The sequence below is a fragment of the Ranitomeya imitator genome, chromosome 6 (assembly GCF_032444005.1).
Source record: "Ranitomeya imitator isolate aRanImi1 chromosome 6, aRanImi1.pri, whole genome shotgun sequence".
In the NCBI taxonomy this organism is placed as follows: domain Eukaryota; kingdom Metazoa; phylum Chordata; class Amphibia; order Anura; family Dendrobatidae; genus Ranitomeya; species Ranitomeya imitator.
The window spans coordinates 162,564,732-162,587,760 of NC_091287.1; the positions used below are offsets into that span (position 1 = coordinate 162,564,732).

Here is a 23,029-nt window from a genome sequence, read left to right on the forward strand (position 1 = left end):
TTTTTGACAAATCATTCAGAATATTACTGTGATGTCATCAGGGCCGGACTGGCCATCGGGCACTTCTGACAAATACCAGAGGGGCCGGTGCCAGGAGTTGGCCGCTGCCGCTATCATCAGTGCCAGGGCCGACTCCCCCTGCCAGCGCCAACTCACCCCCCCCAATCACCCGCCCCGCATTCAACTATACCGGCATCATGCTGGTACAGTTGAATGCAATGATGGAGGAAAGAGCGTCCGCTGTCGCTCCCTCTCCCATCACTCCTCGCTCTGCCTCGCGCTGACACTGCGGGCGTGCGATGACGTCATATCAACGCGCACCTGCTGTGTGTCGGGCGGGCAGACTGCAGCTGCTGAGACAGGACTGGGGAGCAGCGCTGGGCACGAGGAGAGGTGAGGACACTGAGGAGTGTTTTTTGTAATATATCAGTGAGTAAAAACTGGATTGTGGGGCAATTGGGGGGGCCGTATTACATTCTATGGGGGCTGTGCTGTATTACATTCTATGGGGGCTGTGCTGTATTACATTCTATGGGGGCTGGCTGCATTACATTCTATGGGGGCTGGCTGTATTACATTCTATGGGGGATGGCTGCATTACATTCTATGGGGCTGGCTGCATTACATTCTATGGGGGCTGGCTAAATTACATTTTATGGGGCTGGCTGCATTACATTCTATGGGGCTGGCTGCATTACATTCTAAGGGGCTGGCTGCATTACTTTCTATGGGGGATGGCTGCATTACATTCTATGGGGGCTGGCTGCATTACATTCTATGGGGGCTGGCTGCATTACATTCTATGGAGGCTAGCTGCATTACATTCTATGAAGCTGGCTGCATTACATTCTATGGGGCTGGCTGCATTACACTCTATGGGGGCTGGCTGCATTACATTGCTGTATTACATTCTATTGGGGGCTTTATTACATTCTATGTGGGCTGGCTGCATTGCATTCTATGGGGGCTGGCTGCATTACATTCTATGGGGGCTGGCTGCATTACATTCTATGGGGCTGGCTGCATTACGTTCTATGGGGCTGGCTGCATTACATTGCTGTATTACGTTCTATTGGGGGCTTTATTACATTCTATGGGGGCTGGTTGCTGTACATTCTATGGGGGCTGGCTGCATTACATTCTATGGGGGGCTCTATTACATTCTATGGGGGCTGTACTGTATTACATGCTATGGGGAAGGGCTATATTACATTCTATGGGGGCTGTGCTGTATTACATTCTACGGGGGGCTTTATTACATTCTATGGGGGGGGGGCTGTATTACATTCTATGGGGGTTGACTGTATTACATTCTATGGGGCTGTGCTGTTTTACATTCTATGGGGGCTGGACTGTGTTACATTCTATGGGGGCTGTACTGTATTACATGCTATGGGGAAGGGCTATATTACATTCTATGGGGGCTGTGCTGTATTACATTCTATGGGGGGCTTTATTACATTCTATGGGGGGGCTGTATTACATTCTATGGGGGTTGACTGTATTACATTCTATGGGGCTGTGCTGTTTTACATTCTATGGGGGCTGGGCTGTATTACATTCTATGGGGGCTGGGCTGTATTACATTCTATGGGGAGGCTGTATTACATTCTATGGGGGGGCTGTATTACATTCTATGGGGCTACATTATATTCCATGGGGAGTTGTATTATATTCTGTGGGGAGGTGGGCTGTATTACATTCTATGGGGTGCTGTATTATATTCTATGGGGGGCTGTATTACATTCTATGGGGGCTACATTATATTCTATGGGGGCTGTATTATATTCTATGAGGGGTGATTGCATCATACTCTATGGGGAGCTGCATTATACTATATGAGGAGGGCTGCATTGTATTATATGGAGGGGCTACATTATATTCTATGGGGGCTGCATTATGCTCTATGAGGAGGCTACCATATATATGCAGGGGCTGCATTATACTATAGAAGGGGGCTGCATTATATTCTCTGGGGGGTTACATTATACTCAGGGAGCTACAATATATTCTGTGGGGTGGCTGCATTATACGCTGGAGTGGTATCATTATACTATATGTGGGCTGCATTATACTGTATCGAGGACTATGGGGAATACATTATATTTTATGAAGAACTATGGGGTGCATTATACTATGGGAAGTGAACTGCACTACATGGATGACAATGGCAGTGCATTATACTATATGGAGCACTATGAGGAGTATATTATACTATTTGGAGGACTGTGGCAGTACATTATACTATATGGAGGACTGAGGAGTGTATTATACTATATGGAGGACTGAGAAGTGTATTATACTATATGGAGGACTGAGGAGTGTATTATACTATATGGAGAACTGAGGAGTGTATTATAATATATGGAGGACTGAGGTGCACATTATAATATATGGAGGACTATGGGGTGTATTATACTAAACATGTAAAATGCTGCTTATTCATCGAGTGATTGGATTGTTTATGTGGGAACAGAAATCCTTGTTCTCAGCAGCACATCGCTGGTGTAAACTGTAGATGTGCTGCTGATAACATGATACTGTATGGGGACAGATTGATCTAATTGTGATTGTTCTGTCCCCATCATTCTTTCTCAGTTGATGTAAAGAGACCGGGAAACAAGCGAATGACTTCACTATTGTCGATCACACTCGTTTAGCGGCCTGAGATCAGCGCATGTAAATACAACAGAAATGCTTCGCAGGGAGATGAGGCAAGGATGATGACAGTTGTAGTTGGCACCCGACACCTGGGAATAGCGCTAACTCTACTGCTTTTCCCAGCTGCCAGAGCATTTAATTCTGGTATGTGTAATCATTTTTAGGGTTGATGTCAGCTCTGTAATGTCAGCTGCTATCAATCCCTGATGTAAGTAATGGAGAGGTGCCTATCAGACACCCCCACTACTAGCCCAGACCTGGCGAGACCCAGCGACTCTGAAGAGCGGTGACGGTAGTAACAATACCGCTCTTCACAGTCGCCGAGCTCAGCGCAAGACTCTGAATATCTGAAGAGCGGTGATGTTACTAAAGTCACCGCTCTTCAGAGTCACCGGGTCTCGTGCTGCGCAGCGGAACCAAAAGTGTCTGTAGACAAAGTTTATGGAGCATCAGAATGAGGTTCCATAGCCTTTGGCCTTCTCATCCCTTCATTATCTATGAGATCCAATTATGTAGGTAAAGTAGCGGCTTTTCTTGGTACTGCATCTAAAAGCAATAAATAGGACTGAGCTGTAATGCTGGATACAGCTGTGATTATATGTTATATAGTCGAGTTACACTCCCCTCACTTCTTGTAACCTACAAGTGTACAAAGATATTATACAGTCACCATGTGACAAGTGGGCCTGTGTAACTTCAAATGCCAGGGCTGAATTTTAGTCCCAGTCCGGCCCTGAATGTCATTCATGTACACTGACATGCACATGTGGTAGGTCCATAGGCAGTATCACTTGTTTACTCAGTTTACTGAAATGGTGCTGGGATGCAATATCAGACAGTCTATGCAAGTCTATGACCAAGAGTGGCACTGTTTCATGAAGTAATTCCCAAAACTCCTTTAACCCCTTAATCCCATATGACGTACTATCCCGTCCAGGTGACCTGGGACTTAATTCCCAGGGACGGGATAGTACGTCATATGCGATCGGCCGCGCTCACGGGGGAAGTGCGGCCGATCGCGGCCGGGTGTCAGCTGCCTATCGCAGCTGACATCCGGCACTATGTGCCAGGAGCGGTCACGGACCGCTCCCGGCACATTAACCCCCGGCACACCGCGATCAAAGATGATCGCGGTGTGCCGGCGGTGCAGGGAAGCATCGCGCAGGGAGGGGGCTCCCTGCGGGCTTCCCTGAGACGATCGGTGCACGGTGATGTGCTCACCGTGTACCGAGCGTCTTCTCCCTGCAGTCCCCGGATCCAAAATGGCCGCCGGGCTGCATCCGGGTCCTGCAGGGAGCACTTCCGGGTCAGGATCAGGCTGTAGCTGCAGCTCTAATCCTGCCCGGCTGTATGTCAGATCACCGATCTAACAGAGTGCTGTGCACACTGTCAGATCGGTGATCTGTATTGTCCCCCCCTGGGACAAAGTGAAAAAGTAAAAAAAAAAATTTCCACACTTGTAAAAAAAAAATTCCTAAATAAAGCAGAAAAAAAAAAATATTATTCCCATAAATACATTTCTTTACATAAAAAAAAACAAAAGAACAATAAAAGTACACATATTTAGTATCGTCACGGCTGTAACGACCCGACCTATAAAACTGGCCCACTAGTTAACCCCTTCAGTGAACACCATAAGAAAAAAAAAAAAAAAACGAGCCAAAAAACAACGCTTTATTATCATAACGCTGAACAAAAAGTGGAATAACACGCGATCAAAAAGACGGATATAAATAACCATGGTACCTCTGAAAAGTCATCTTGTCCCGCAAAAAACGAGCCGCCATATAGCATCATAACCAAAAAAATAAAAAAGTTATAGTCCGCAGAATAAAGCGATGCCAAAATAATTATTTTTTCTATAAAATAGCTTTTATCGTATAAAAGCGCCAAAACATAAAAAAAATGATATAAATGAGGTATCGCTGTAATCGTACTGACCCGAAGAATAAAACTGCTTCATAAATTTTACCAAACGTGGAACGGTATAAACGCCTCCCCCAAAAGAAATTCATGAATAGCTGGTTTTTGGTCATTCTGCCTCACAAAAAATCAGAATAAAAAGCGATCAAAAACTATCACATGTCCGAAAATGTAACCGATAAAAACGTCAACTCGTCCCGCAAAAAACAAGACCTCACATGACTCTGTGGACCAAAATATGGAAAAATTATAGGTCTCAAAATGTGGAGACGCAAAAACTTTTTTGCTATAAAAAGCGTCTTTTAGTGTGTGACGGCTGCCAATCATAAAAATCCGATATAAAAAACGCTATAAAAGTAAATCAAACCCCACTTCATCACCCCCTTAGTTAGGCTAGGTTCACATTGCGTTAATGGGTTAACGCTAACGGACAGCGTTGCACGGCGAAAATGTCACAATTAACGCCGTGCAATGGGTCCGTTAGCACAACCATTGACAGCAATGTGATTTTCTGGTGTAGCGCATCGCTAGAGCGTGCCATTTTCGGCTCGCGCTAGCAAGGTGCCATTCTTTTGTGGCGCGCCTCAGACGCTTCTTGCAGCGTCCGCGGCACGCCCGAGGTCCTATCCCCGATCTTCCAGACCGGGGACGTTAACGCGACCACTAAACACGACACCTAAAAAGACATTGCGTTAGCGCAATCCGCTAGTGCTAAACGGATTTCCCTAACGCAATGTGAACCTAGCCTTAGGGAAAAATAATAAAATTAAAAAAAATGTATTTATTTCCATTTTCCCATTAGGGTTAGGGTTAGGGCTAGGGTTAGGGCTAGGGTTAGGGTTTGGATTACATTTACGGTTGGGATTAGGGTTGGGATTAGAATTAGGGGTGTGTCAGGGTTAGGTGTGTGGTTAGGGTTACAGTTGGGATTAGGGTTAGGGGTGCGTTTGGATTAGGGTTTCATTTATAATTGGGGGGGTTTCCACTGTTTAGACACATCAGGGGCTCTCCAAACGCGACATGGCGTCCGATCTCAATTCCAGCCAATTCTGCATTGAAAAAGTAAAACAGTGCTCCTTCACTTCTGAGCTCTCCCGTGCGCCCAAACAGGGGTTTACCCCAACATATGGGGTATCATCGTACTCGAGACAAATTGGACAACAACTTTTTGGGTCCAAGTTCTCTTGTTATCCTTGGGAAAATAAAAATTTGGGGGGCTAAAAATCATTTTTGTGGGAAAAAAAAGGATTTTTTATTTTCACGGCTCTGCGTTGTAAACTGTAGTGAAACACTTGGGGGTTCAAAGTTTTCACAACACATCTAGATAAGTTCCGTGGGAGGTCTAGTTTCAAATATGAGGTCACTTGTGGGTGGTTTCTACTGTTTGGGTACATCAGGGGCTCTGCAAATGCAACGTGACGCCTGCAGACCAATCCATCTAAGTCTGCATTCCAAAAGGCGCTCCTTCCCTTCCGAGCTCTGCCATGCGCCCAAACAGTGGTTCCCCCCCACATATGGGGTATCAGCGTACTCAGGACAAATTGAACAACAACTTTTGGGGTCCAATTTATTCTGTTACCCTTGTAAAAATACAAAGCTGGGGGCTAAAAAATCATTTTTGTGAAAAAAAAAAGAATTTTTATTTTCACGGCTCTGCGTTATAAACTGTAGTGAAACACTTAGGGGTTCAAAGTTCTCACAACACATCTAGATAAGTTCCTTGGGAGGTCTAGTTTCTAATATGGGGTCACTTGTGGGGGGTTTGTACTGTTTGGGTACATCAGGGGCTCTGCAAATGCAACGTGACTCCTGCAGACCAATCCATCTAAGTCTGCATTCCAAATGGCGCTCCTTCCCTTCCGAGCTCTGCCATGCGCCCAAACAGTGGTTCCCCCCCACATATGGGGTATCAGCGTACTCAGGACAAATTGGACAATAACTTTTGGGGTCCAATTTATTATGTTACCCTTGTGAAAATACAAAACTGGGGGCTAAAAAATAATTTTTGCGAAAAAAAATAAAATTATTTTAACGGCTCTGCGTTATAAACTGTAGTGAAACACTTGGGGGTTCAAAGCTCTCAAATCACATCTAGATAAGTTCCTTATGGGGTCTAGTTTCCAAAATGGTGTCACTTGCGGGGGGTTTTAATGTTTAGGCACATCAGGGGCTCTCCAAACCAACATGGCGTCCCATCTTAATTCCAGTCAATTTTGCATTGAAAAGTCAAATGGCGCTCCTTCCCTTCCGAGCTCTGGTATGCACCCAAAAAGTGGTTTACCCCCACATATGGGGTATCATCGTACTCAGGACAAATTGCACAACAACTTTTGTGGTCTAATTTCTTCTCTTACCCTTGGGAAAATAAAAAATTGGGGGCGAAAAGATCATTTTTGTGAAAAAATAAGATTTTTTATTTTTACGGCTCTGCATTATAAACTTCTGTGAAGCACTTGTTGGGTCAAAGTGCTCACCACACCTCTAGATAAGTTCCTTAAGGGGTCTACTTTCCAAAATGGTGTCACTTGTGGGGATTTCAATGTTTAGGCACATCAGGGGCTCTCCAAACGCAACATGGCATCCCATCTCAATTCCAGTCAATTTTGCATTGAAAAGTAAAATGGCGCTCCTTCCCTTCCGAGCTCTGCCATACGCCCAAACAATGGTTTACACCCATATATGGGGTATCAGCGTACTCAGGACAAATTGGCCAACAATTTTTGAGGTCCAATTTCTTCTCTTACTCTTGGGAAAATAAAAAATTGGGGGCGAAAAGATCATTTTTGTGAAAAAATATGATTTTTTATTTTTACGGCTCTGCATTATAAACTTCTGTGAAGCAATTGGTGGGTCAAAGTGGTCACCACACATCTAGATAAGTTCTTTAGTGTGTCTACTTTCCAAAATGGTGTCACTTGTGGGGGGTTTCAATGTTTAGGCACATGAGGGGCTCTCCAAACGCAACATGGCGTCTCATCTCAATTCCTGTCAATTTTGCATTTAAAAGTCAAATGGCGCTCCTTTCCTTCCGAGCTCTGCCATGCGCCCAAACAGTGGTTTACCCCCACATATGGGGTATCAGCGTACTCAGTACAGATTGTACAACAATGTTTGGCATCCATTTTATCCTGTTACCCATGGTAAAATAAAACAAATTGGAGCTGAAATAAATTTTGTGTGAAAAAAAGTTAAATATTCATTTTTATTTAAACATTCCAAAAATTCCTGTGAAACCCCTGAAGGGTTAATAAACTTCTTGAATGTGGTTTTGAGCACCTTGAGGGGTGCAGTTTTTAGAATGGTGTCACACTTGGGTATTTTCTATCATATAGACCCCTCAAAATGACATCAAATGATATGTGGTCCCTAAAAAAAAATGGTGTTGTAAAAATGAGAAATTGCTGGTCAACTTTTAACCCTTATAACTCCCTAACAAAAAAAAATTTTGGTTCCAAAATTGTGCTGATGTAAAGTAGACATGTGGGAAATGTTACTTATTAAGTATTTTGCGTGACATATCTCTGTGATTTAAGGGCATAAAAATTTAAAGTTGGAAAATTGCGAAATTTTCTAAATTTTCGCCAAATTTCCGTCTTTTTCACAAATAAATGCAAGTTATATCGAATAAATGTTACTACTAAAATGATGTACAATATGTCACGAGAAAACAATGTCAGAATCGCCAAGATCCGTTGAAGCGTTCCAGAGTTATAACCTCATAAAGGGACAGTGGTCAGAATTGTAAAAATTGGCCCGGTCATTAACGTGCAAACCACCCTCGGGGCTTAAGGGGTTAAATAGAAATGACTTAAAAAGTTACATAGATAACTTATTTTTTTATTAAATAAATATTTATTACTAGATGGCAGCCCGATTCTAAAGAATCGGGAGTCTAGAATCCATATATACTTGAAATTCGGCAGGAGCTTGAAGAGCAACGTCACTGGGCCCGCCTCCACGCAGTAGAAACTTGCTGTGAGGTAAAAATTCAAAAATCACACCAAAATGGCGGGCGGAGTGTGTCACAGTACGGCACGTTTCTGATTGGTCGCTCGCAGGAGGCGGCAACCAATCAGACACTGGACACTGTTGACGTCACTTATCTCCGGACATTAGCTCCGGACATTAGCTCCGGACATTAGCTCCGGACAAAGCCACGGAAGTTGGCACAAATTGCAGGAAGTAGAATTCTAGGCAATTATATATAAGATTTACATAACAGTATAAAACCTAATCAATCACAATTAAGCAAGTACATTTTATGCAGTTCCCTCTAACAAACTAAGGCGATTTTAACTTTTAAAAATTAACTTATTGTCACAAAAGACCCATAAAAACCTAAGGTAATATTGAAACTGAACATCAAGAATAAATATAGAAAATAATAAATAGTAAAAAAAGAGTAGATCTTAGTAGAAGCTTTAAAATATTTTAGAAATAAAAGGGGTGTCCAAAGCTGTAATTTTTTCCCCATAAATATTTTCCAATTAACAAATGGAGGCATGCTCACCTTCTATTACCCCTATGAATTTGGTACAGGCCACACTGGAGGACTCCAGTTGTAATATCTGCACTGTCCTTCAACAGGACCACTGAAGCCTGTTATTGGCAGCAACAGTCAAGTGGCTACTAGCATTCACGATAAGATCATAAGATTTTCCTCTGATAGAGTACTCTTTTAAACACCTGACTGTTGCAGCCAATTACAGATTTCAGTGGTTTTGTTGACATCTGATTTTCTCACACATCATTTCTAGTGCTGGAATAGACTGCCAAAGCTTCCTGAATTGGATCCATTGGGAATGATCAAATGTATGTGTGCCCCTGTTTCTTAATTTATAAATATTCATGCATAAAAAAGAATTTTCAGAATTGTACAACATCTAAAATTATTCGTAATAAGAACCTACAGTGGGGAAAATAAGTATTTGATATACTGCAGATTTTGCCAGTTTTCCCACCTACAAAGAATGGAGAGGCCTGCAATTTTTATCATTTTTATCATCGGTGCACTTCAACTGTGAGGGACAGAATCTTAAAAAAAGTCAAGAAAATCACATTTTATGATTTTTACATAATTAATTTGCATGTTATTGTTATTTGCATGTTATATGTATGAAATAAGTGTTTGATACAATAGAAAAACAGTACTTAGTATTTGGTACAGACACCTTTGTTTGCAATTCCAAAGGTCAGATGTTTACTGTAGTTCTTGACCAAGTTTGCACGCACTGCAGTAGGGATTTTGGCCCACTCTTCCATACAAATCTTCTCCAAATATTTCAGGTTTTGGGGCTGTTGTTGTGCAACATTGAGTTTCAGCTCCCTCCAAAGATTTTGTATTGGTTTCAGGTCTGGAGACTGGCTAGGCCACTCCAGGACCTTGAAATGTTTCTTACGGATAAACTCCTTAGTTGCACTGGCTGTGTAGTTTGCGCAATTATCATGCTGGAAGATGCAGCCACGAACCATCTGCAATGCTCTTACTGAGGGAAAGAGGTTATTAGCCAAAATCTCACGATACATGACCCCATTAATCCTCCCTTCCATACAGTGCAGTCGTCCTGTCCCCTGTGCAGAAAAGCACCCCTAAAGTATGATGTTTCCCCCACCATGCTTCATGATTGGGATGGTGTTCTTGGGGTTGTGCTCATCCTTTTTCTTCTTCCAAACAGGGTGAGTGGAGTTGATACCAAAAAGTTCTATTTTGGTCTCATCTGACCACATGACCTTTTCCTATGCTTCATAGTTACATAGTTACATAGTTATTAAGGTTGAAGGAAGACTATATGTCCATCTAGTTCAACCCATAGCCTAACCTAACATGCCCTAACATGTTGATCCAGAGGAAGGCAAAAAAAAACCCATGTGGCAAAGAGTAAGCTCCACATTGGGGAAAAAAATTCCTTCCCGACTCCACATACGGCAATCAGACTAGTTCCCTGGATCAACGCCCTATCAAGGAATCTAGTGTATATACCCTGTAACATTATACTTTTCCAGAAAGGTATCCAGTCCCCTCTTAAATTTAAGTAATGAATCACTCATTACAACATCATACGGCAGAGAGTTCCATAGTCTCGCTGCTCTTACAGTAAAGAATCCGCGTCTGTTATTATGCTTAAACCTTTTTTCCTCCAAACGCAGAGGATGCCCCCTTGTCCCTGTTTCAGGTTTATGATTAAAAAGATCATCAGAAAGGTCTTTGTACTGTCCCCTCATATATTTATACATTAAAATAAGATCACCCCCTAGTCTTCGTTTTTCCAAACTAAATAGCCAAGTGTAATAACCTATCTTGGTATTGCAGACCCCCCAGTCCTCTAATAACCTTGGTCGCTCTTCTCTGCACCCGCTCCAGTTCAGCTATGTCTTTCTTAAACACCGGAGACCAGAACTGTGCACAGTATTCTAAGTGTGGTCGAACTAGTGACTTGTATAGAGGTAAAATTATATTCTCCTCATGAGCATCTATGCCTCTTTTAATGCATCCCATTATTTTATTTGCCTTTGTAGCAGCTGCCTGACACTGGCCCCTGAATATGAGTTTGTCATCCACCCATACACCCAGGTCTTTTTCATTGACGGTTTTGCCCAGAGTTTTAGAATTAAGCACATAATTATACATCTTATTACTTCTACCCAACTGCATGACCTTACATTTATCCCCATTAAAGCTCATTTGCCATTTATCAGCCCAAGCTTCTAGTTTACATAAATCATCCTGTAATATAAAATTGTCCTCCTCTGTATTGATTACCCTGCAGAGTTTAGTGTCATCTGCAAATATTGAAATTCTACTCTGAATGCCCCCTACAAGGTCATTAATAAATATGTTAAAAAGAAGAGGGCCCAATACTGACCCCTGTGGTACCCCACTGCTAACCGCTACCCAGTCAGAGTGTGCTCCATTAATAACCACCCTTTGTTTCCTATCCCTGAGCCAGCTCTCAACCCACTTGCACATATTTTCCCCTATCCCTATTATTCTCATTTTATGTATCAACCTTTTGTGTGGCACCGTATCAAAAGCTTTTGAAAAGTCCATATACACTACATCCACTGGGTTCCCTTGGTCCAATCCGGAACTTACCTCTTCATAGAAACTGATCAAATTAGTCTGACATGAACGGTCCCTAGTAAACCCGTGCTGATACTGGGTCATGAGGTTATTCCTCTTCAGATACTCCAGTATAGCGTCCCTTAGAATGCCCTCCAGGATTTTACCCACAGTAGAGGTTAAGCTTACTGGCCTATAATTTCCGAGTTCAGTTTTTGTTCCCTTTTTGAATATTGGCACCACATTTGCTATACGCCAGTCCTGTGGCACAGGCCCTGTTATTATGGAGTCTTTAAAGATTAAAAATAATGGTCTATCAATGACTGTACTTAATTCCTGCAGTACTCGAGGGTGTATCCCATCCGGGCCCGGAGATTTGTCAATTTTAGTGATTTTTAGACGCCGCCGCACTTCCTGCTGGGTTAAGCAGGTGACATTTAATTGGGAATTTTTATCACTAGACATTTTGTCTGCCATGGGATTTTCTTGTGTAAATACTGATGAAAAAAAGTCATTTAGCATATTGGCTTTTTCCTCATCCTCATCCACCATCTCACCCAGACTATTTTTAAGGGGGCCAACACTATCATTTTTTAGTTTCTTACTATTTATGTAGTTAAAGAATATTTTAGGATTATTTTTACTCTCTCTGGCAATGAGTCTCTCTGTCTCAATCTTTGCTGCCTTGATTTGCTTTTTACAGAATTTATTTAATTTTCTGTATTTATTTAATGCCTCCTCACTACCTACTTCCTTTAATTCTCTAAATGCTTTCTTTTTGTCACTTATTGCGCCCCTTACAGCTCTATTTAGCCATATTGGTTTCCTCCTATTTCTAGTATGTTTATTCCCATACGGTATATACTGTGCACAGGTCCTATCCAGGATGCTAATAAACGTCTCCCATTTTCTTTGTGTATTTTTGTGTCTCAGGATATCGTCCCAGTTAATTGCACCAAGATCCTCTCTCATCCGTTGGAAATTTGCCCTCCTGAAGTTTAGTGTCCTTGTAACCCCTCTACTACACATCTTTTTAAAGGATACATGAAAACTTATTATTTTGTGATCGCTATTTCCCAAGTGACCCCCAACCCTTATATTTGATATGCGGTCTGGCCTGTTGGTTAATATTAGGTCCAGCAGTGCCCCCTTTCTTGTTGGGTCCTGAACCAGTTGTGAAAGGTAATTGTCTCTCATAGTTGTCAAAAACCGATTACCTTTGCTGGAACTGCAGGTTTCTGTTCCCCAATCTATTTCAGGGTAGTTGAAGTCCCCCATAATAATGACTTCTCCTTGAGTCGCAGCTTCATCTATTTGCTTTACGAGGATATTCTCCATTGCTTCCATTATTTTTGGAGATTTATAACAAACCCCTATCAGTAATTTATTATTTTTTCCCCCTCCCCTTATCTCCACCCACAGGAATTCTACATTTTCATTAAATTCACCTATATTATCGCGCAGGATGGGTTTTAAGGACGATTTTACATATAGACACACCCCTCCCCCTCGCTTATCTGTACGGTCATTTCTGAACAGGCTATAGCCCTGCAAGTTAACAGCCCAGTCATGGCTCTCATCCAGCCATGTTTCAGATATCCCCACCATGTCATAATTATGCTCCAACAACATTAGTTCTAATTCGTCCATTTTGTTGGCGAGGCTTCTGGCATTAGTATACATGCACTTTATGTTCCTCTCTGTACTTCTATTTCTTAAATTATTAACTGTTCTGACCCCACCCCCCATGCCACCGCCACCCCCAACTTCCTTATTTGTGCCCAGGTCTCTGTCTGCACTATCTTCCCCTCCTATAAAATGAATACCCTCCCCCCCAATTCCTAGTTTAAACAATCCTCCAACCTTCTAGCCATTTTCTCCCCCAGCACAGCTGCACCTTCCCCATTGAGGTGCAGCCCGTCCCTAGCATAGAGCCTGTAGCCAACTGAGAAGTCGGCCCAGTTCTGCAGGAACCCAAACCCCTCTTTCCTACACCAATTCTTGAGCCACTTATTAACCTCCCTAATCTCCCGTTGCCTCTCTGGCGTGGCACGTGGTACCAGCAGTATTTCGGAAAATACCACGTTGGAGGTCCTTGCTTTCAGCTTGCAGCCTAATTCCCTGAAATCATCTTTAAGGACCTTCCACCTACCTCTAACTTTGTCATTAGTGCCAATGTGCACCATGACCGCTGGGTCCTCACCAGCCCCTCCCAATAATCTGTCCACCCGATCAGCGATGTGTCGGACTCGAGCGCCAGGTAGGCAGCACACCGTTCGATGATCCCTGTCTTTGTGACAGATTGCCCTATCTGTTCCCCTAATAATTGAGTCGCCCACTACCAGCACCTGTCTGGCCTGCCCTGCTCTCCTATTTCCCTCCTTACTGGAGCAGTCACTCCTCCAGCTTTCAGAGGACATGTCTGGCTGCAGCAGTGCTACCCCTGTACTGGCACCCCCCTCATCTGCCAACTTAGCAAACTTATCATCCAGATGGGCATTGGCTAAATTCAAATGGGCCCGAACATGTGCTGGCGTGAGCAGGGGAACATTGCGTGCACTGCAGAATTTTAAGTAGTGTGTTATTAATGGTAATGTTTGAGACTGTGACCCCAGATCTCTTCAGCTCATTGACCAGGTCCCCCCGTGTTTTTCTAGGCTGATTTTTATATTTCTCAGAATCATCCTCACCACACGATGCAAGATCTTGCATGGAGCCGCAGAGCAAAGAAGATTGACAGTAATTTTGTATTTCTTCCATTTTTTTATAATTTTGCCATCAGTTGTTGCCTTCTCACCAAACTACTTGCCTGCTGTCCTGTAGCCCATCCCAGCGTTGTGCAGGTCTACAATTTTGTCCCCGATGTCCTTAGATAGCTCTTTGGTCTTGGCCATGGTGTTGGTCTTGGCCAGAGGTTGGAGAGTGATTTAGTGTGTGGACAGGTGTCTTTTATACTGGTAATGAGCTCAAACAGGTGCAATTAATAGATGTAATGAGTGCAGAGTAGGAGGACCTCTTAAAGAAAAACTAACAGGTCTGTGAGACTCAAAATTCTTGCTGGTTGGTAGGTGATCAAACACTTTTTCATGCAATCTAATTTTTAAAAAATCATGCAATGTGAATTTCTGGTTTCATTTTTAGATTCTCTCACAGTTGAAGTGTACCTATGATAAAAATTAAAGGCATCTCCATTCTTTGTAGGTGGGAAAACCGGCAGCGCATCAAATACTTATTTTCCCCACTGTATATAGGGATAAAGAGTTATATATGGTGGCATGTGACATAAATCATGGTTCTCATGTGTGTTATTGTGAACATTTTTCAGTTCCTTGATAAGTCAGAAAATGACTTTAAAATAGGGGTCCAGCTGCAGAAACCTCCACAGATCACTAAAATAGAAGTGGGTGATCTTCTGTTTTGCAGAAACTAAAGTTTAATCTAAAATGCTAATTGGGATATGCGGAGCACCCTTGGTGTGGCCAAGAGGCTCAGCACACCGTTCCAACCAACTGTTTGACATGGCCCTGCCTCCCTCACTTGTGATTGACACTACTGGCTCGTTTGAGCTTTCTCTGCAGCCAATGCTTCCACCAGACAAGCCAACTCTAATTACGATTGAGGAACACCACAGCATATTAATCCAGTGGACTAAATGGTGCACTTAGCCTCTTGGCCACACCAAGGGTGCACTGAGCTTCCTAATTAGCATATTTCATTAAACTTTAATGTCTGTAGAATGGAGGCAGTCATTAGAACACTAGAAGAGCAATTTTATTCCAGGGGCTATGTCTCTTACAAGGTGATGTGCTTAGTTTATACTGTGAGTTTGGACTGACAGACTCCCTTTAAAATGAACTTTATGATTAAGGCAGCAAATATTTAGCGAAGAGGTTTCTATTGTTTTCTGAGACCTTGGAGTTTGTCACAAAAAGCCAACCAAATCTGGGCTCATTTAAGTGGATTTTGTTCTTGGTGATCCATGAAATGCTCTGTCTCTTTATCCGCTCTTTATATTTTTAATGTATTCCCTGTAGAACAGAAGTGTACTTTTCCCGCAGTTTAAGACTAAGGTTATAAATAACATCAGTATGGGGTAGTGAGCTTGCAGCTCACATTTTGCTCAATGATTTTCCATAAAACCCATTGATTGTTGTTAAATACAAAAAGCTCCATAGGATCCTCTCACTTCTATGGCATCCCCTACTGTTTTTTCTTATAAGATACCTCCCTGTAGAAAATAACCTTTATTCAGTCTATACAAGGATATCACTGCTGGGAAATTTGTTTCATGACTTGTATATTGTTATACCAAATCTCATGTAGTGAAGAATCAACACAGATAAGAAACACCAATGATCTAAATACCACCTCCTTTTCTGTTGAGTAACAATTTAGGATTTTCTCCATTTCATGGAATAAAGCTTTGAATAAAACATAAGAATGTGTTAATTTACTGTTAATATTATTTATATTGGACGTGCAGGTGCACTCAAATCCATAAACCAGCAGTGTATCATTATACAGAAATAGAATACAAATATGTATAAATACTTCCAGTAACATACAGTTTTCTCTCTACACATTGTATTTCCACAATCATTGTACTTTACTAACTGCAAAATAGCCACATCGGTTTTGCAAACACCAACTATGTACTATACTACAGTGGCAGCGTGGCATGCTACTTTGTATTGGCCAAGCAGACAAAGTTAATGTTGTGGAAAACATTTTCATGTCACATGTCATATCCAATGGCAAGACTGAGAACAGCAGCAAAACATATGCTAGTTACACTGTATCAGCAAAGTCTCTCCCTCCCAGGCAAAGAGTTAAAAACAGACGGGTTTCATGTGCTGGTCAAGTTTTTTTGTAGAAGCAATAGAAAATGAAATGAACAATGTTTAGGACTGTAGGCGTATTGATATGCCAAAGAAACTTAGTGCTGCAGATGAAAGACATGCTTACTTCCATTGAAAAATGGAAGATGTCCAGCAGTGACATCAACCCAGAAATGGTAGGAATCCATAAGAATCAGCTACACTCATCTGTTGTTCAGGGAAGTCTTTCTAAAAGTGTCCTTCATGGACATAGGCAGAGACCTGTCAATCTAGGGAAACGGGCAGGGAAGAGCCACTAGGACACACCTCTCTGACTAGTTTCCTGCAAAGTTCGGTCCCCAACAGCTTTGAAAGTATATTTTTTATCTGAAATTCCGCAGCATTTCAGGGTGAAACATACCTGGCTGAAATCATACAATTAGTGCTTGATGCATGCTGCCAATGGATCATATGTCAGGTTCAATTAAAAATTTAGACTTGATTATAAGTGAGGCAACACTTTTCAGTGGAAATAGAACACAGTTCATATAATCAAAGAATCTGAGGAATCAGTGATCTGTACAATTGTCTACAGCAGGGCTTTTGAAACATGTTTTTATTGAGCTCTCACAAGTTTATAGTAACCCCCAGCGAAAGAAACAACACTGAATTTACCTTTCATTTTTGTCCTGAACCCAATATACAATAAGCCAGATGTTAATGGTCATTGGTGGCAGCAGAGATATCAGGAAGGTTAACACAAGGTAAAGAGCAATCTTACTACGTTATATGTCTAATAAGTGTTTTCCTGCTCAATTTAATACTCGGTGTGGCTCAAGGCGTTGCCCACCATTCCGGAAATTTTTGTTTTTACTTAAATGTATGTAATTGAGGCTAAATATCATTTTTGCATTTGGGTTTCATTAATCATTTTTCACCATTTGCTTTCTATCATCTCTGTGTTGCAGTCTATCTATTGCTGGTTGCAGGATGAGTTAGCTGAGAATCCGTCAGGCCGCTTTTTTCATCTGTCTTTTTTTGCTCCTCTCAAGTGATTTATGAATGCAGACCACATAAAAGTTGAATGCGCATGGAAACAAAGAGCCCGCAATAGCCAAATATGTATTTTGAAGAACATGAGGGTGGTTTTCTGAACTTCTGGTGGAGTTACACCAATGAATCAGGACACCCAAGATGGATCAATACGCGGTTTTATTTTCTACGCGTTTCAAAGTTATTCAGCTCCTTCAGGAAATAACCACAGTTTTTACTGTTATTTCTTGAAGAAGAAGTTGGATAACTTCAAAACGCGTAGAAAATAAAACTACGTATTGATCCATCTTGGGTGTCCTGATTCATACGTGTAACTCCACCAGAAGTGCATAAAACGACCCTCATGTTCTTCGAAATACGTTTCAGATTTTTTAACCGGTGGCTTGGAGCAGCTGGTTTTATTGCTCAGAAAGAGTTGTGTGATCACAACCTTATCAGGTGAGCAATTTTCTCATTCTTTATTCCTATACCATCAGATCACAAACCCTATTGCACTCTGTTTGTCACCCAGTTTTTTCTCCTGCAATAGCCAAATGGTTCAACATTTTTTATTAAAACCCAACTGTAAAAATATTTTAGCCACAAATTCATGCATTTAATTAAAAAATAGGTCCCCAAAAGTGGACAACTGTTTTAACATCTCCAGCAGTATTTCATCCAGGAGAAAAGTATGATGCCTCTGGGGCTTCAGATTCTGTACAAATAGCAAAAGCAACCTATGTTAGAGAGTTACCAACACTTACCAACCTAGACTTCACAGTCATCCGCTATGCATGTACATGCCAGAAATGGGCTATACAGGAAAAGTTGTTGCTTTCCTAAATCATTACTAAAATCAGTCAATCATCATTTTTATAACCTACTATGCAAAAAAAAATTTTAAAAAGTGGCACAAACAAAACTGAAGTTTATTCCAAACCGTGAAGCTGCGCTTCTTGCTGATCCAGTACACTTTATTTTGTTTTTTGATTCACAATAAGTTATACATTTTTCTTTCTTTAATAATGGATATTTTAAATGTTGCATGTCTGTGATTAGAATTGTTTTATCATAGAACATAATGTCCTTATTAATTACCTCTGCCAGTCCATTGGTTAGGCAGGCAGGAAGTCCCACCCTGGCAGAGCATCAGTGTAAGACTCTTCTTTTTCAATTTTCCCCTCAGACACACCATCCTGAGAAGCCACTTTTTCCTACCACAGGAAGCCCAAGAGAACACTATAGCTAGCAGTCTGACAGCCAAACTGAACCCTGGCCTTTTGTATCCTGCCAGGTTTGAAAAGCTGGACATCACCCCTAAAAGTGCCCAGAAGATAAAGCCAGTCCTTGAGAGGTGGATGGCCGAGGCTGAGGCCCGCCACCGAGCAGGTATGCAGAATCTGACAGAATTTATCGGCAGCGAGCCTTCAAAAAAACGCAAGAGGCGCACGTCATTCACTCCACAGGCGTTAGAGATCTTGAACGCCCATTTTGAGAAGAACACACACCCATCCGGACAGGAAATGACGGAAATCGCAGAGAAGCTGAACTATGACCGGGAAGTTGTCCGGGTGTGGTTCTGCAACAAGCGACAGGCACTCAAGAACACAATAAAACGCTTAAAACAGCATGAGCCAGGCACAGGAGTCCCTATGGAGTCTTTAACAGACTCAATGGAAGAGAATTCCTAAAACTTTGAGATTGAACTCTGTGAAATGCCTGTTCATCATTCTTGTAAGTAAAAAATTGAGCAAAACACAGGTGGACAGAACAATTTATTAATGAACTGTATTCATGAGTTTTCCAAAAACATTGCACAACACTTAGTGTGTGTGATAGTAGTTCAGAAAAAAAAAGGATTTTTTTTCTATGGACGTCAAAAAAATACCAAATAACTGAATACTCTGTGTGTATAATATGACAATGCGAACAGTGTTTGAAAAACAGGATAATGTTTTATCTATGTAAAAAGAAAACAAGCCTGCCACCTGGAGGATCGATTGTAGACTTTCAGGTTCTAAAGTGCTCATTCACTACAAAATCTTCACTGATAACCAAAGCCAGAAAAATGGTGTTGCAAACCTAGATTGTTGGACTTCTCTATAATGAGCTTAAGGTTGTGTTTCACATCTCACTTTCTATTGTGCGAAAAACAAAAATAAGAACAATTTACGTTTTATTTAAAACTGTTCCTTTATGTATATTTTGTCACGTACTATTTTTTCACTAGAATTTCAACTGTGTTACATTAAGGCAAAGCAGTTATGCGAACAGCCATTTTCATGTTTATACATGAGAAGAATGAATTCTATTTGGTTTGTATCATACAGTGCCAATGAATTATTATTTTCTTGGTGCGTGTAGTTTCCTTGTCCACCAAGGACATTTTTTTTCCATTCCAAAATGATAGGAGATGAAATAGAGTTTCCACGATTGTGTTCTGCAGCCATTTTCTGATTTCTCTCCAAAGTCTCTTAGCCAAAGAAAAATATTCACAATCTTAAAAAGCAGCTCAACAAAACAAACCAAATAGTAAACTGAAGGAACAATAGGGTGTTTCTCACATGTGCATAGAGAGCTGTTTATTGGTTTATGTGACCGGGTGTTTAATGCTTTTATAGTGTGAATCTGACCAGAAAGAAACAAGAGATTTCCGTGTTTTTAGACTGAAATCAGTGCATGATGAGATACTTGCAGACAGCTCAACATACACAGTTTTTCTCCATATTACTCATCTCGAATATTAAAAGTGTTGGTCCTTTAACCTTGAAGTTTAGAGGAAGCTGCAGGTAGTGTCTAAGGCTAGGGCCACACATAGACAATCAATGTCCGACAGCAGTATCATAAAGTCACACTAAGAACATTGTATGAAGTAACGTGTGCTATTTAAATGTGCTAATGCGTATGTCACTTGTCAGGTAAGGTGCCGCACAATGTCACAACAGAATGAACTTTACTATCGGCTGTTGCTGAATCTTAACACGTTCACCAAAACATGCTATCAACTACAAATTTTGGTGATGGTCCTCATGACGTTGCATGTACAACCATAAATAATGTCATATATGTTAATACAACAAAATAATTATCTATGGGTCATTAGCATGGGATGTCACTCGTCATGCTACTGATATCACTGTTTCTTTAAAGACGACCTGTCAGCAGGGTACTTGACCCCTAACTAAAGTTATATGAATTAAACCCCTTTAATGTTTATATATTCATACCCCATTCATAGTTGGGGTATTTTTGAGAAATCCATATTTGAAGTTTTAATCTCAAGTTCAGAGGGGCAGACACTGCACTTCCAGCCTTTCTGTATGCTCTGCCTTTTGTCCACCCCCCAATGGCCTCCAGACTTTGATAGACAGGTCACTTTTCTCTCAGTAACCTGCGCAACCACTGTCATTGTCTGGGTTTGATTCATCAAAAAAAATGGCATATGCGCAGCAAGCTTTTAATTATGCCACAAGATCAATGGATGCCTATCAAATCAAAAAAGGAAGGCTTGCGGTTGACAAGGAAAAGGGAGAGAGCACAGGAGAGCAGGAAGTGTAGCGCCCACCCCGCTGCACTTACGGTTAAAACTTCAAGGATAGATATCTCAAAAATGACCCAACAGATTACTACAAGCAAGGTTCGAATGTAATAAGCATTAAAGGGGCTTTACACTCATGCCTTTATCTAGGGGTCGAATATCCCGCTGACAGATCCTCTTAAACCAATAGCCACATGATCTTATTTTGGGGCTCTATACATTTCAACCAGAGTAAAATACAGATGTTGCATTTGCTAAGTGAATGTTATTTGCATCAAATGTAAGTGCTATGCTATTTGTGGAGTGTGGCCACTCAGATAAGAGATATTGTAAATGCCTGATGCACTACACAAACAGAATGAATAGTATACAGAACTGCCACATTTATGGACTCCGTGCAAAGGTCACAAATCAAAGAATTGGGAGAAAGTAAGGATTGGTTCCTCATATTACAAAAATCGAGCATAGTAAATTGTAGGAACGCAAACAAACAATAAGCTCAGAATGTAATATCATCCTGCAACTATCTTTAAGCTTAAGATATAGCATTAATTTTTTGATGAGACATGTTTATATGGGAACTGTATTTTCAACAAACTGTATGAATTAAAAGCACAAGAGAATCTAAAAGTCCACAAACACATCTGTTGAAAACTGGCCCGAGATGACTGGTTTTACTCAAAATGAACGATCGTCTGCTAACTTGGCAAAGGGAATGAATGTTATTTGCCACCAATGGCCAACTGACGACCATTTGTTAGCATTCACAAAATTGATCTAATATGTTAGGTATATTCTGACAATCATAAACACCAGCTGTATCATCAAACCATAAAAAACATGACCATTGTAGTTTTTTTTTTTTTACTGCAGACCAACCCAACTGACGAATGGTTGTTTGCTGCGCCCCCATTATTTCATATGTATTGGGCTTTTAGAAACTTTGTAACAAATCTTACCAGAGAAATCTATAGTACTCTCCCACTACCTACAAAACTTATCATCCACTCTGAAAAATAGCTACATCTTGTCTTGCTTAACAGAAGATAGAGAGCGAGCACAGAGAGGTGTTTGGTTACATCTCTGATTATACTCAAAGAAGATGAAATTGGGGTAAGATGTGAGGAGCAGCATGAGAAAACAGGCAGAGGGAGATTGTGCTGAGCTTTCTAACAAATCTTTTACCTTACCCTAGCATTAGATTCACCCTTATGCAAATCACACTGTAATTTCCTTCATAACTCTGCTGCTACGTTTTGTGTGCAAACTAAAAAATGACGTGTGTACCCTAAAAATGTGCTCTGATAGGTTTAGAAGATCTCATAATAGCTAATCTCCTAACAGCTCAGAGTAACTTGCAAATTAAAAGAAAAGAGCCTTGCAGAGGGGAAAATTGGTGAAAGTGAAGATTATAAGCACACAATCGTTAATATAGTTGTACCCTTTATGTGCAAACATATGATAGTTTATTCTGAAAAGTTCCGGAAAGTATATTTGTGTATTTTATTTGCAATGCTGTGTTGTGCACTGTGATGAATTCAGATGTCTTCTCGCGTCTTCCCTATCCTGTTAAAGCAAAATGTTTTAAAGAAACACAGAATAAATCACATGCTTTTCATGCTAGAACTGTGGGTAAGATGGGGTATAAGGAATAAAGTGAGCAAAAAGGCAGAGACACAAAAATATTGTTCTGAGCTTTCTAACAAGTCTTTACCTTACCCGATAGCTGATTCACATCCACACAGCTGAGTACTGCTGCTCAATCTCCTCCACCTTCTGCTGCTGCTTTTTCTGTATGCTAATTAAGGAATGAAGAGTACATTTCAAATTAAAAGATAGAGCCTGCAGTGGGGAAACTGGTGAACATGCGGAATACACTGCATATATTTACCAGGTATATTCTTTGTGCTCACAAAGACGACAGGTTTTTCTGAAAAGTTTCTTGAAAGTACAGTTACGCTTCAATATTAATATTAATTAATTATTAGCTAGTTGCCA

The 23,029-nt window shown here is 41.1% G+C and overlaps 1 protein-coding gene across 2 annotated transcripts in view; it reads left to right on the top strand.

Annotated features, from left to right (window-relative positions):
* The window catches only part of POU6F2 (POU class 6 homeobox 2), an 802,902-nt gene extending 783,531 nt beyond the window's left edge, over window positions 1-19,371 (top strand). Inside the window, exon 9 of one of the 2 annotated variants that reach the window (XM_069730264.1) lies at window positions 18,788-19,371. In XM_069730264.1, the coding sequence (XP_069586365.1) occupies window positions 18,788-19,184 (397 nt within the window). In that variant the 3' untranslated portion in view covers window positions 19,185-19,371. Of the gene's footprint in view, window positions 1-18,679 lie in introns of both variants that reach the window. The other variant, XM_069730263.1, reaches the window with a different exon arrangement.
* Window positions 19,372-23,029: the final 3,658 nt, after the last annotated feature.